The sequence below is a fragment of the Cotesia glomerata genome, linkage group LG1 (assembly GCF_020080835.1).
Source record: "Cotesia glomerata isolate CgM1 linkage group LG1, MPM_Cglom_v2.3, whole genome shotgun sequence".
Taxonomy (NCBI): domain Eukaryota; kingdom Metazoa; phylum Arthropoda; class Insecta; order Hymenoptera; family Braconidae; genus Cotesia; species Cotesia glomerata.
The window spans coordinates 18,691,665-18,705,476 of NC_058158.1; the positions used below are offsets into that span (position 1 = coordinate 18,691,665).

At 32.9% G+C, this 13,812-nt stretch overlaps 1 protein-coding gene across 1 annotated transcript; it reads right to left on the reverse strand.

Moving 5' to 3' along the window:
- Positions 1-5,060: 5,060 nt before the first annotated feature.
- On the reverse strand, positions 5,061-6,505 carry LOC123271482. The gene is made up of 2 exons (XM_044737831.1): positions 5,304-6,505; positions 5,061-5,220 (listed from the first exon to the last, which is right to left on the reverse strand). Exons 1-2 carry the CDS (start codon positions 6,353-6,355, stop codon positions 5,157-5,159), a joined length of 1,116 nt encoding a protein of 371 aa, XP_044593766.1. The 5' UTR covers positions 6,356-6,505; the 3' UTR covers positions 5,061-5,156.
- Between the last annotated feature and the right edge of the window lie 7,307 nt (positions 6,506-13,812).

Below are 13,812 nucleotides of genomic sequence, written 5' to 3' on the forward strand. Positions count from 1 at the left end.
GTAAAATATAAATTATAAGTGAAAATAAAATGATTTTTTATCTCTTTTATTGATTTTATTTGTTTTGACTTATTATTCAATTTTTTTTCTGTAAATAAAAGTATGTCACTAGTCAAATAAATAATTTATAATTAAGAGACCGGATTTATTTTACTATTGGAGTTAGTTAAATACAGTGAAAATAAATTTATGTCGATAACTAATCGTTAAAAAGCAAAATAATGCATTGATAAATTATGATTTAAAAAAAAAATTTAGGGGTCCAACAAAAAAAAATTATTCTCAATATTAAAGTCATAAATTTTTCAATCAAGAGGAAAAAATCATGTGTAACGCGAAAAAAACGATAAATTACTTTTGAATTTAACTTCAACGTCGAATAACTTTGAAAGGAGTGAATTTAATTAAAAATGTTAAGAAACCTTTTTTAAAGAGCATTAACTTTCCTTCAAAAATAAGTATTTTAAACCGTAAAATATTGATATTTCTGGTAGCTACAAAAATCCAAAATTGAAAAAATAAATCTTTGTTTAAGGCATGATTACAAGGAAACGGCTTGTTTTACAGTAATTTACTACGATAACTTTTTTTTAGGAAATTTAATTTCCTATAAGAATACATATCGCTAAAATTCAGATTGATAATTAACGAGTTTTGAGTAAAAAATGCGATTACTGTTGAAAAATCAATAGTCGTAACGATACACCCCTTAATATTATTATTAAGGACTCAAACTTTCACAATAATTTTTTTTTATCATCATGAATGATATTTTCACAGTATCGATAGAAAAAAAAATAGTTGTTTTTTTGGCACAGTCTAATATATATATATATATATATATATACAGTAGCGCTCAAAAGTATTTTGACAAATATATTTAATGGTTTAATTAAAAATAAATATGAAACACAATAATCATTTATTTATTTTTTTAACACCTTTTGAATAAACTACAGAATAGTGTCAAAGAGGTTCTTATTTGTAATAAAAGAAAGTTTAATTTTTAAAATATTAGGAAAATGGTGGCTCAAAAGTATTTTGACATTTTTGAAAAAAAACTAATTTAACGCATAATTATAATTTACAGCAATAAATATATTAGTATTTAGTAGCATATCCCTTGGCCTTTATGACAGCCTTGCATCGCTCCGGCATTGAGTCGATTAATTTTTGTAATCGACTTATTGGAATTTGATCCCACTAATTTTTTAGAGTTTCAAACAAAGCGTTTTTGTTTGAATAATTTTGGGTTTTTACACTACGTTTCAATTCTTCCCAGAGATTTTCTATCGGATTCAAGTCGGGACTTTGACTTGGCCACTCAAGAACTTTAACTTTTTCACGATTTAATAAGTCACTAATATGCTTTGATCTGTGTTTGGGATCATTGTCTTGTTGAAAATACCACTTAGCTGGCATGTGATGTTTAGCATATGGTAACATCTGAGACTTTAATATATTTGCATACATGAACCGATCCATTTTTCCTTCTATTCGAACTAATGGTCCAACTCCAGACCGTGAAAAACATCCCCAAACCATCACACTACCACCTCTATGTTTAACTGTGGGTATTTGATACCGATAATCGTATTTTTGTTTACTGGACGCCGAATGTACTTGATACCATCAGATGACATTAAATTAAATTTACTTTCGTCACTCCATAAAACTTTAGACCACTCTAAACTTGACCACGATATATGCCGTTTCGCGAACTCAAGACGATACTTCCTATTTTTTTTTCGATATTAAAGGTTTTTTAGCCGGTCTTCGGCCATGTAACCCTAGGACCTTTAGGCGTCGTTTAACAGTAGAAACATGAATATCTACGTTATATTTTTCTTTTAATTCATTTTTTATCATTACAGCGGACATCCGTATATCATTTGCTGATAACTTTTTTATAATATGATCGATGTAAGAAGAAGTTTTTCTTGGGCGGCCTGTTCGAGGCTTACTTTCGACAGTTTTTCGTTTGTTATAGACTTTATTCCATAAGCTAACTAACTGTCGAGACACTTTAAACAAACGAGCAACTTCTGTTTGTTTCATTCCTTGTTTTAATGCATTAATAACGGCTTTTTTAAAATCACTAGAATATTCCTTGCACTTAGGCATATTGAAGTAACCACAACAAGTAAATATATGTAATAATAAAAACTAAGGAACAAGTAATCTGCGAGAGTTTTTCAAGTCAAATGTGTGTCAAAATACTTTTGAGCTCACGGTAAGTCAAGTACGTTCAGTGGCGCGGTGTGTAAACAAACAAGTTGTAATTTGATACGCTTAAATAGTCGCAATTACACTACTCTACATTATACTCAATACATTTTCCGATAGGCTTTTATTTTAAAAAAATATTAAAAAATTTTATGTTGTCAAAATACTTTTGAGCGCTACTGTATATATATATACATATATATATATATATATATATATATATATATATATATATATATATATATATATATATATATATTATAACCAAATTTTCAAGGGGGGTATACGAGAAATTAACTAAACTTAATTCTAAAAATAAAATCTGGATTATACTTCGTTATCTTTCCGATTCTTGGTCTCTAGTGTCGATAAAATAGGGCGCCAGGTAATTTTTAATCACTAGAATTACCAAACTAGTGAACACGGAACGTAAAGAATTTTTATTCGCTAGGAATTCTCAAACTAGCTAAACTTAAACGCAAACTCAAACAATATCAGAACTCAAACTTAAACTCAAACGTAATTAGATCATTTTCATTCGCTAGAAATTATCAAACTAGCTAAAACGTAAACTAAATCGAAAATACAGAAAACTTAACAAAATAAAGACCAAAAATCAGAAAGACAACGGAATACCTCGGGGTCGCTCAGTGTGCTGGTTTGTGGAGAGAGGAGGTGGTTCGGGTAGAAAGGATCCATAATTGTAATAATTTTATACGCAACACTAAAAATTTATCATTAAAACAAAATCGGTATTTATTCAATAAACCGTAAACTTAATTAACAAACTTAATCTCAAATCCATATAAAATTACTAGAACGATATAGCTAACAATATCAACGCTATAGCCAAGTTACAGTACCTTATTCTTATAAAATAAAACAAATAAATAAATAAATCTCAATGACTCGAATAACAATCTCAATTAAATCTATCAACAAAACTCTAAATTCTTTATAATACAAAAGTTTACTATAAACGAGACTATCCGATATCTCAAGACCAAAAACTAAATTATTAACGCTCAAATTACAATAAATAAACTAAAATCATACCTGATATAAACAATGCCGATGCTGAGTAACTTTTTATACTAACTTAAATAAACCTCATAACTATATTCATTTCTGTAACGTAAACTAAAATGCAAGAGACTAAGCTCTTAACCTGTAGCTGCAATAATACGCACATCCGATCACTTGAAGTGATCAGAGGCGACTCTCCAACTCGACTGTCCTCTACGAGGTCTAAGACTCAACTCTCCTTAACAAAATCTAAAATCCAACTATCTTTAACAAAATCTAAAACTCAAGTATTCTTAAACGTGACTCACTCCCAACTAAAATTTCTATATTCAATTAATCCCATAAACATTTAAATCTCTAAATCAAACAATTGAGGCTCGGAGTACGGATATTCCTTTAGTGGACGCTCGACGGAAACTGACTACTGCTGGGATCAAAACCAAAAACGTAACTCAAAACGTAACTTAAACTCAAAATTAAAATATCAAAAACGTAACTTAAACGTAACAAAAACTTAACGAAAAACGTAAACGTAAACGTAACTCAAACTGATCCCATATGCTTTCGTCATGTTCCTCTACATTGAAGCGCTGGCGGCTCAACCAGACCTAGGCATTCCACCCGGAAGTCTCAAAGGGTTAGACCAGCGTCTCACATCAAACGAAACCGGGTGACTTATAGTCCCGCTCCTCGGTAACGCTGATTTACCCACATACTCTGCAACCTCAAAACTCAATAACTCAAAACTTACAATTCGAAACTCAAAACTAAAAATTCAAAACCCACAAACTCAAAATAACTCAATAAAACCCATAAATAACTCGACATCTATATTTTTCAAAAACTTGACTCTAAAACTGATTCTAATTTCAAAAATCTCAAAAGCTCGACTGTAACTGTAACTCTCTAAATTCACACTAAAACTGTAGCTCCTCGTTACTCGGCATCTACACTCGGACTCTACTCACTAAAGACTCGCTAAGAACTCACTGAAGGTTCGCTAAAGACTAACTTTTAATCCTCACAATTATTTCCTATAAAATTTTGGCCTTGGAATATCGGCTTAAAATCACAAAAAATCCGTTGGCGCTAGTGATGTTCATTTTAATTAGACTCCGGTCGATAAAATAACGTCACAATATATATATATATATATATATATATATATATATATATATATATATATATATATATATATATATGCTGCTATATATATATATATATATATATATATATATATATGGGTCATTCCACGTCAAATCGACCAATAGTTGGACTCGACCCCTTTCGATTTGGATAAATTTTGGTCAGAAGTTTTCTTTTATCCTATAACGAAGTTCTGCCAAAGGAAAAAAATTAAAAAAATTTTTTTCAAAAGTTATGCAAAATCCAAAATTTCACTATTTTCCATATTTTTTAAATTTATGTTTCAAAAATCTCGAAAACTATTGCAATTAAAAAAATCGCTTATGGTAAACTTCAAAGGGGACACTTGGGACTATTAAAAAAAAAAAATTTCCAAAAAAAAATTTTGAAAAATCTCCAATTTGTGAAATTTTGAATTTTTGAAAATTGTCAAAATTGACCGTCGACAATAAATTTTTGGCTCAAATTTTTTTGTGTACTACCTTGTACCAATCTTAAAAGATCCTGAAATTTTTGGAACTGTGTTTTTTGTTTTTTCAAAAATATGAATTTTTGAAATTTGTTAAAAAAAAATTTTTTCTTAATTTTTTTTTTTTTTTTAATCAGTTTGGCAAATCGCGTAATTTTGATATTTTGAACAGTTGAAATTTCATTTAGTGGCATAATGATGAGAAAAAAAACATTAATGATATTTGTTTATTATTGGTTATTAATTTATTTAATAGGGCTTTTTACGTGTAAGTTTACTTGACATTCTGTTACGAAAATTTTTTTTTCTTCAATTCTTCAGTTACTGTTGTTGCTCCTTTTCTTTTTCTTAACCTAAAAAATGTTAATATGACTTAAATCTTTAAACCCAAACTTAAAATAGATAAAGTACTAACACAGAAATTTCAGATTTTTACCTGCTTTTAATATCTGGTTCTTCAACGAACTCGTAGATATCTGTATTTTTTAACCGGAAATCCTTTCCTTCCTCAGATGAGGATGAGGTTTTTACTCTCATCACATCACTTGAAATGGGAATAGCGGCATGACAATTTCGGATTCCTTGTACTGGCAGAGCATTTTTAAATCTCTGGTTAAGTTTTTTTTGAGTACGCTGAATCTGCTCATTTGAAACAAAGTCACAATTGATTCCGTGAACATTTTCTTTTGCCCATTGGAATAGCTCATCAGGTGTTTGAATTTGGTCGTCAGCTTTAGATTGGAGGTTGGCTCTGTCAACCTTCCGTTTTAATGTTCCGCCTAAACCATCACTTGGACCTTTTCCATGTGAAGTTGCAAAATAATGCCATTCCGCTGGTATTTGAAAATCTTCCTCATGATGCAGCAAGTTCAGCAAATTGTACCGATTTTTATATTGAGATGCTGCACCATCCGAAAAATAAATTATTTTAGAAATGTCTGGGATTTTATTTTTCAGAAACGATGTCAGTACTTCCTGGAAACTATAAACTGCTGTTGTATTATGCGTCAAGTTGTCTGAAATGATTATCAAATTTAGAGGTACTATATTGTCGACATTTTCATCAATGGATCTATAATAGCAAGCAAATGGATGGATTGTCGCTTGACTATTATTCCAATAAGCTCCTTGGACACTGTTTTGAAGTAAAAATGAGTAATTTTCTGAGAAGTCAGCAACAACAAGTACTTGTCCAACTTCGAGATTCTTTTTCGTAGTTTGAAAAAATTCAGCCTGTTGACGAGCAATAAAATCATGCTGAAGGAATTTTGGAATAGATTCTACCAAATTATCAACGAAATCATCAGTTGATTTCACAATCGTTTCCAAAGAACATCGATCTACTTGAGTCCATTGTTTATACGTTATTTCATCTACAAAGTTATCATTGAAAATATTTTCGATCGTTCTTCTTAATTTTGTCGAGCCAGGACAGTTACTACAGGTTCCCAAATAGCAGTCACTCGTAGGCCGAGGACAAATAACCATTTTCAAGCAATCTCGATATGAAGAAAACGGTTGACTTTCATCGCTACATTTTAATTTGTCAAGTTTTGCACCATGAAATGACAGTTTAAAATTTTCGTGAATGAGACAGACACAAACTACGTGAGTGCCAGATGAACCTGCTAGAACACATTCAGGCGGTCCTAAAGGAGCAAATTTTGAAAAACTGACTTTTTCAAATGGGTATTTCTGCTTGAACAATTGATAAATTTCATTTAAATTACCCAAAATCAGCCGTTTTGTTTTGGAACCCGTTGACCATTCTCATGAACAGATTTAAATTCTTTTTACCTGGTAACTCTCTACTTACATCTTGATTTCGATAAAATTGTTGAATTTTCTCTTCAGTAGTTTTTAATAATGAATGACCTTTTGTTTCTTTGTGGAGTGAATAGAATGCCATCTTCACTGACTTTTTGTTTTACTTTTTCACCATGTATGTAGATGCTTCAAAAACATCAACAATTTTTTCTGTTGACCAACTTAAAGGCAAAACAGATAAAATCTGTAATTTTTCACTCACTTTGCTGCAGTTATTAAATTTTTCTTTTAGCTGATTTATTATTTCTTTTCCGGTTAATTCAGGAGTATCGTCAATGTTCAATTGTTTATTTTTAATTGTGTCAGAATCATTTTCCATAAGATGTTCAAAGCATGATTGCAGTTTCGATGTCATCTCATGATATTTCCGTTGAGCGTATGTTTTTGATCGATCTAAATCTTTTTTTTTTACAGGAGATAAATTAAAAATTTTGGCAATAGAATTAAGGCGATCTAGATGTATTTCAGTAGGTGTAAAAGTTTCGCCGGTTGAGCTGCACATTTCAGATGTTGAAGTTGTCACATTTGACAACTGCAAGTTCTCAGATAAATTAGAGGACATTTTTTCGTCCACCAGGCTTTGAATTAATATTGGAGTTCCTACTTGGTCAGGTGTTTCGGATGGTTTTGATGATTTGGAAACGGAATCTTCAGAGACACTCTCAACTAGTTGACTTTCTTCGACATTCACAGTTTTTTCAAATATTTCAACTTCATTTTGATGTTGTAATTCACTATAGACTCTTTTAGTACACGAAATGCATAGTTTACTTCCCGGTATAATGGAAGGTAACCTAATCTTACACTGTTCGAACAATTTTAAACTGACTGGTCTCAAAGATTTACGAACTATACTGTCATGAAGTTTAAAGGGATCAGCACAAGATTTTTGATTTGAAGTATATTTGATACGATACTGTTTGTCATGTTGAGAGCAAATAAAACTAACATCTGTACCACTTCTAGAATTCAGAGTAATCTGATCTTCGTCAGAAAAATCTTTGCAATTAATAAATTTTTCTTCAGAGCATATTTCATTCTTAAATAATCCAATCGAACACTTTTTATTTTCCATCACTAATCTCTTATTTTTTCTGCACTCAAAATTTTAACTAGATAATGTCCTCAAATTAAACACTTGATAAGATAATTGTTATAAGTTTAGAATTTGAAGAAAGAGTTATTTCTAGACACTTACTTAGAATGATGACTGTCTTCGAAATAAAAATCAGAAAGGTTAACTTTATCTTACACGTAAAGATTCAAACGTCACGCCACAGATGTCACCACTTCTTCTACTTTAACATCAAATGATAATACAGGTGTCAGTATCATTTTTTTTACGAGTTTTATTTTGAAAATGATCCCCAAAAATGTCATTAATGTTTTTCTCATCATTATGCCACTAAATGAAATTTCAACTGTTCAAAAATATCAAAATTACGCGATTTGCCAAACTGAATAAAAAAAAAAAAAAAAAAAATTTAAGAAAAAATTTTTTTTAACAAATTTCAAAAATTCATATTTTTGAAAAAACAAAAAACAATTCAAAAATTTCAGGATCTTTTAAGATTGGTACAAGGTAGTACACAAAAATTTGAGCCAAAAATTTATTGTCGACGGTCAATTTTGACAATTTTCAAAAATTCAAAATTTCACAAATTGGAGATTTTTCAAAATTTTTTTTTGGAAATTTTTTTTTTTAATAGCCCCAAGTATCCCCTTTGAAGTTTACCATAAGCGATTTTTTTAATTGCAATAGTTTTCGAGATTTTTGAAACATAAATTTAAAAAATATGGAAAATAGTGAAATTTTGGATTTTGCATAACTTTTGAAAAAAATTTTTTTAATTTTTTTCCTTTGGCAGAACTTCGTTATAGGATAAAAGAAAACTTCTGACCAAAATTTATCCAAATCGAAAGGGGTCGAGTCCAACTATTGGTCGATTTGACGTGGAATGACCCATATATTATGGTGTGCCAAAATGTAACTTCCGTGGAGAACCTTTTAAAATTGGAATTTTGAGTTCCACTTTTATAGTCCGGTCAATTTAGACCAAAAAATGAGAGTGAAGTTACATAAAGTGCCAACAAGCTGAATTTCAGTGAAATCGTTCAAAATATAATTATATACAATATCTAGAAGTTCCCCATCATTCCCCTGTGAGGAAAAAATTTAATTCAAGGTCAAATGTAAAAAAAATGAGTTTTTCGTGATTTTCAGCAAAACGGTAAGTTTTATCATAAAAGTACCTCAGACAAAAATTGTAGGTCATAAAATTATCTATAAAAAATGTATCAATACTTTTTTTCTTACGAGCCACCGTTTCTGCGATATAACGATTCAAAAAGTTATAAAAGTTGTTATCGTCATAATATGCATGAGTACGCCACGTATATACATATAGAGTTGTAATATTTTATATAATATATATATATATATATATATATATATATATATATATATATATATATATATATATATATATATATATTATATATTAAATGTTTAAATATTTTTCTATCGGTCATTGTAACTTATACTTACAATATAAAATATACATAAGTTTTAACTACAAGAATATCAGGTAAAATGAAACCCAGTCCCTTAATTAAACAAGTTCAATTAGCTTGTCTTCCTCCAACCTCAGTTGCTGCTCACCAACATCTTTTTCGAGTATATTACCAAGTTCAAGTGTGGCTTGGTTATCAGCTAGACCCTACAGACTGGGGTTGGAAGTTGGTCAACAATATATTAGAGCCAGTTCAAACTTTACTTCCACCTGCGCCGGAAAAACTGCTGAACACTATTTTTTGCAACTGCAAAAAGGGATGCAGTGCTAAATGTGGTTGCAAAAAAGTCGGACTGTCTTGTTCTTTGGCATGCACAAATTGTCAAGGCCGGTCGTGCTCTAATATTGAATCACAAACAATGGAGGATTCGTTTGACTCCGACAAAGTATCATGCGATACATCGCTATTGACGCAATTAACTTGCATCCAAAATGAAAATGAAGAAGAAGCAGGAGAAGAAGAACAAGAATTTGAAACTTATGAATAAGACGAATAAACTTCAACACTTTTTTTTCATTTACATCGCTTTTATCTTTCCCAATCTTTGGAAATTTCCATTATTTTGCAATAGTTTTACATTAAACAGGATCACAACTGACCCGTGGAGTAGGCCTACTGGGGAAACCGCGTTAAAAAAACGCGCTAAGTACACTACCTCATAGGTGGCGTGGAAACGTGTGCATATTATGACGATAACAACTTTTATAACTTTTTGAATCGTTATATCTCAGAAACGGTGGCTCGTAATATTGAGTTTATGGACAGGATAATATATGTGATAAAGCGCTTTATCTTTAATCGTACAAGGCACGTCTGCTCTACTGAGTATATTACTTATAACTGACATTACAATATAACTTATTACTGATCCCACCCTACTATAGTATGCATCCCTCCCTTATCATAATTATTCCCAACACTTCCCCTCACTGGTCAGGGATTGAGCTTCCATCCATGAGTCCGATCAATCCGGCCAGTGCTTTTGTCCGCTGTGGTCCTAATGGCTTAGTGAGTATGTCCGCTAAGTTCTCCGTGGTTGGACAATAGATCAGATGAATAGTTTTATTCTTAACCAGCTCTTTGGTATATAAATACTTAGAGTCTATGTGCTTCGTTTGGGGACTTTTTTCACAGTGTGGATGTTATTAATGCAACCCTGGTTGTCCTCGTAAATAGTAGTTGGACCATCTTGACGTTGGTTCAGAAATTCAAGTATCGATCTTATCCCGACACACTCCTTTGAAGCTACTGATAGAGCAATAATCTCTGCTTCGACTGAAGACGTGGCTACGCATTCTTGTTTTTTACAAGACCAGCTTATAGTACCTCCGAATAGTTTGATAATGTAACCGGAGTTGGATTTTCTCGTTTCTCGATCTTCAGCCCAATTCGCGTCGGCGTAGACCACTAGATTTCTCTGGGCATTATCGCGGTCGCTCAACTTTAGTTCATAATCTATGGTTCCTTTCAAGTACTTACAGATTCTTTGTGCTTCGTTCCAGTCTATTTTCCTGGTCTCTTTTATATGTTGAGCAAGAATGGCGACTGGTGCAGAGATGTCAGGTCGTGTGTTCACTGAAACATATAACAAAGCTCCAATAAGTTTTCCGTACTGCTCACTCTTGATTATCGGTGAATTCAATCGTTCCTTCTCGTAACCAGGATCCATAGGGAATGTCGATGCTTTTGATTGGTCCAGTTTAGTCCTCTTCAGTATCTTTTGTATATATTCTGATTGGTTAATAGTAAAATCTCCTCGTTGATTTCTTTTTACTTGGATTCCTAAATATAATTTTATTTCTCCAAGATCGGTAATGTCGAATTCTAGTTTTATTGCATCGATTATTTGGTTGACTCTATCAATTGAAGCAGACGCTATTAGAATGTCGTCAACATGAACTAAAAGATAACTAATGGTGTTGTTGCCATGTGTGTACAGGCACGGATCGTCTTCGCTACGTCTGAAGTTATATTCAGTAAGTACCTGGTTCAATCTCTCGTACCATTCTTTTGCCGATTGTTTTAAACCATAGAGGGTTTTTTCTAATCTGCATCCCCAGTCACTATGGGTTTCATCTTTGCATCCAGGTGGCTGAACCATGTATATCACTTCCTTCAGATGTCCATTCAGAAAAGCGGTCTTGACATCAGCATGCCTCACGTGGTAATTTCTTTCGCCTGCAAGGCATAAAAATGCTCTAATGGTTGTAACTCTCACCACCGGTGCAAATACCTCGTCGAAATCGGAGCCATACTTCTGGGAAAAACCCTGTGCTACTAATCTTGCCTTGAATCGACTGGGAATTCCATCAGGAGTAGTCTTCATTTTGAATACCCATTTACAACCTATCATCTTTTTGTTTTTGGGGACAGGTTCTAGATTCCATGTATTATTTGCTCGGAGTGAGTTGATTTCTTCGTTGATCGCATTCATCCACTCCTTACTATGAGGACCATTTATTGTCTCTTCGTAAGTTTTGGGTTCGGCTTCGTTGTACTCGCGCTCTTTGTCATATATATATTCATCTGTTGAGGTTAGTTTTAAATCGGTAATATTGTTGCTTGCTTCATCTTGGCTTGAAACTGAATGATAGTCGTCGAGTTTTGGTTGGTTTGAATCTTCCCCTGATTCATCCAAGTGAACTGAAGATTTATTTTGTTTGTTGATTAGGCTGCTGTTATCATCGGTGATGTCGCACGGGAAGTAAACTGTTTGCTGGTTCGGTTCGATGTTCTTGTTGCATGTTTCACCGTTGAGTAACTGAAAGTCGCACGAATTCTGATCATTCCCTTCCCCTTGAGTGCGATCTCCTTCCAAAAAAGTTACATTTCTGCTTGCAATAATTTTTCCAGTTGATCTCTCCAGAAGTCTGTAACCTTTAGATCCTTCTGGGTATCCAACTAGTATATATTCTCGAGCTTTTGAATCGAGTTTATGTCTCTGTTCTTTTGGAACATGAGCAAATACTCTACAACCAAAGGCCTTAAGGTGGCTGACGTTTGGTTTTTCGTTAAATAATAATTCATAAGGTGTTTTGTCTCTAGTCCTGGTCGGCAGCCTGTTTTGGAGATATGTTGCGGTCATTATTGCTTCACCCCAGTAAGTTAAAGGTAACTTGGCGTCGATCAGCATTGTCCTGACGGCCTCCACAAGGTATCTATTTTTACGCTCAGCTAAGCCGTTTTGTTCGGGTGTATATGGCATCGTGCGTTGAACATCAACTCCTTTATTATTCAGGTAATCTCGAAGTGAATGGCCGATATACTCTCCTCCCCTATCGGATCTTATGACTTTAGGCCTTTTTCCGAACTGTGTTTTGCTATATTTAATAAATTGTTTTATTATTAATTCTGCTTGGGACTTATGCGTTAATAAATAAGAATAAGTATATTTGCTGTAGTCATCTATCAATGTCATGACGTACCTGCGCCCTCCTGGTGTAGCCGTGGACATTGGTCCGCATATATCGGTGTGTATGAGCTCTAAAGGACTTTTGCTTGAAGTTTTGGATTTCTTGGGAAAGGGTTTTCTAGGAATCTTCCCCTTGACGCATGATTCGCAGACTTCTTTTATTGGGCAATCATTTATTTTAATTCCTTCTGCTAAATTTCCGGTAACTAGTTTTTTTATTGCTTTTGGATCACGATGGGCAAACCTTGCATGCCAGAAATGAATGCAATCATTTGCATGATGGGGTAAAACAGCAAAGGCATACTCTGGCGTTTTAAGCTTATACATATGGCTGACTCCATCTCCATCTGCAATTTCTTTTTCATTTTTAAAAATAAGCATTTGATTATTTTTAATTTTTACCTGGAAGCCTTGCTTATCCAAAGACCCAATTGATATAAGTCCCGATTCAAACTCAGGAATGTACAGCACTTTGTCCAATTGTAATAAATTTCCCCTACCCTCAGATGTTAAGCATTCTATTTTCCCTTTTCCAATTCCGTAGACTGTACATGAATTACCGTTGGCCACTCGCACTTTTGATGAGTAATTAGTATCAATTTCATCGAAAAAGGTGATGTCATTGGTCATATGGCTACTAGCAGCCGAATCTAAATACCACTCTTTCTTAGGTCTTTGCTTTAAGCTTTTACTGGCCGAGAATGCTTGTTGTGGTGTAAATTCGTCACTATCACTATCACTAGTTGTGGTAGTTTCTTGCACAGCTCAGGCTTTTTCCATTCTTTTTCCATCCTTTTCCATCTTCATGTGTTGTTGCTGCTTACGTAGCCATTTGTGGTATTTTATGCAGTCCCTTTTAATATGATTAATACTTCCACAAAAGTAACATCCTTCGAAGGTCTTATGATTATCTACCCTTAATGCACTATCGTATTTAGCTTCTGATGTCATTTTTCTTCGTTTAAATTCTCCGATCAAGGTCGCTTTCACGTTGTTTAATGTTAATTCCTCTTCCGGTTTTGAGGCTAACACTGAAACAAGTGTATAGTATGAAGGAGGCATACTATGCAATACAATCCATGGCGCAAATTCCGTAATGCCCCTACTTCCCAGGGCAGTTAAACTATTCGTC

Bases quoted from the DNA above. Each gene is read 5' to 3' on its own strand.
- LOC123271482 (XM_044737831.1), bottom strand. From the start codon at position 6,355: ATGGTTATTTGTCCTCGGCCTACGAGTGACTGCTATTTGGGAACCTGT. The intron at 5,221-5,303 runs GTAAAAATCTGA...AACATTTTTTAG, and splicing joins GAACCAGATATTAAAAGCAG to GTTAAGAAAAAGAAAAGGAG.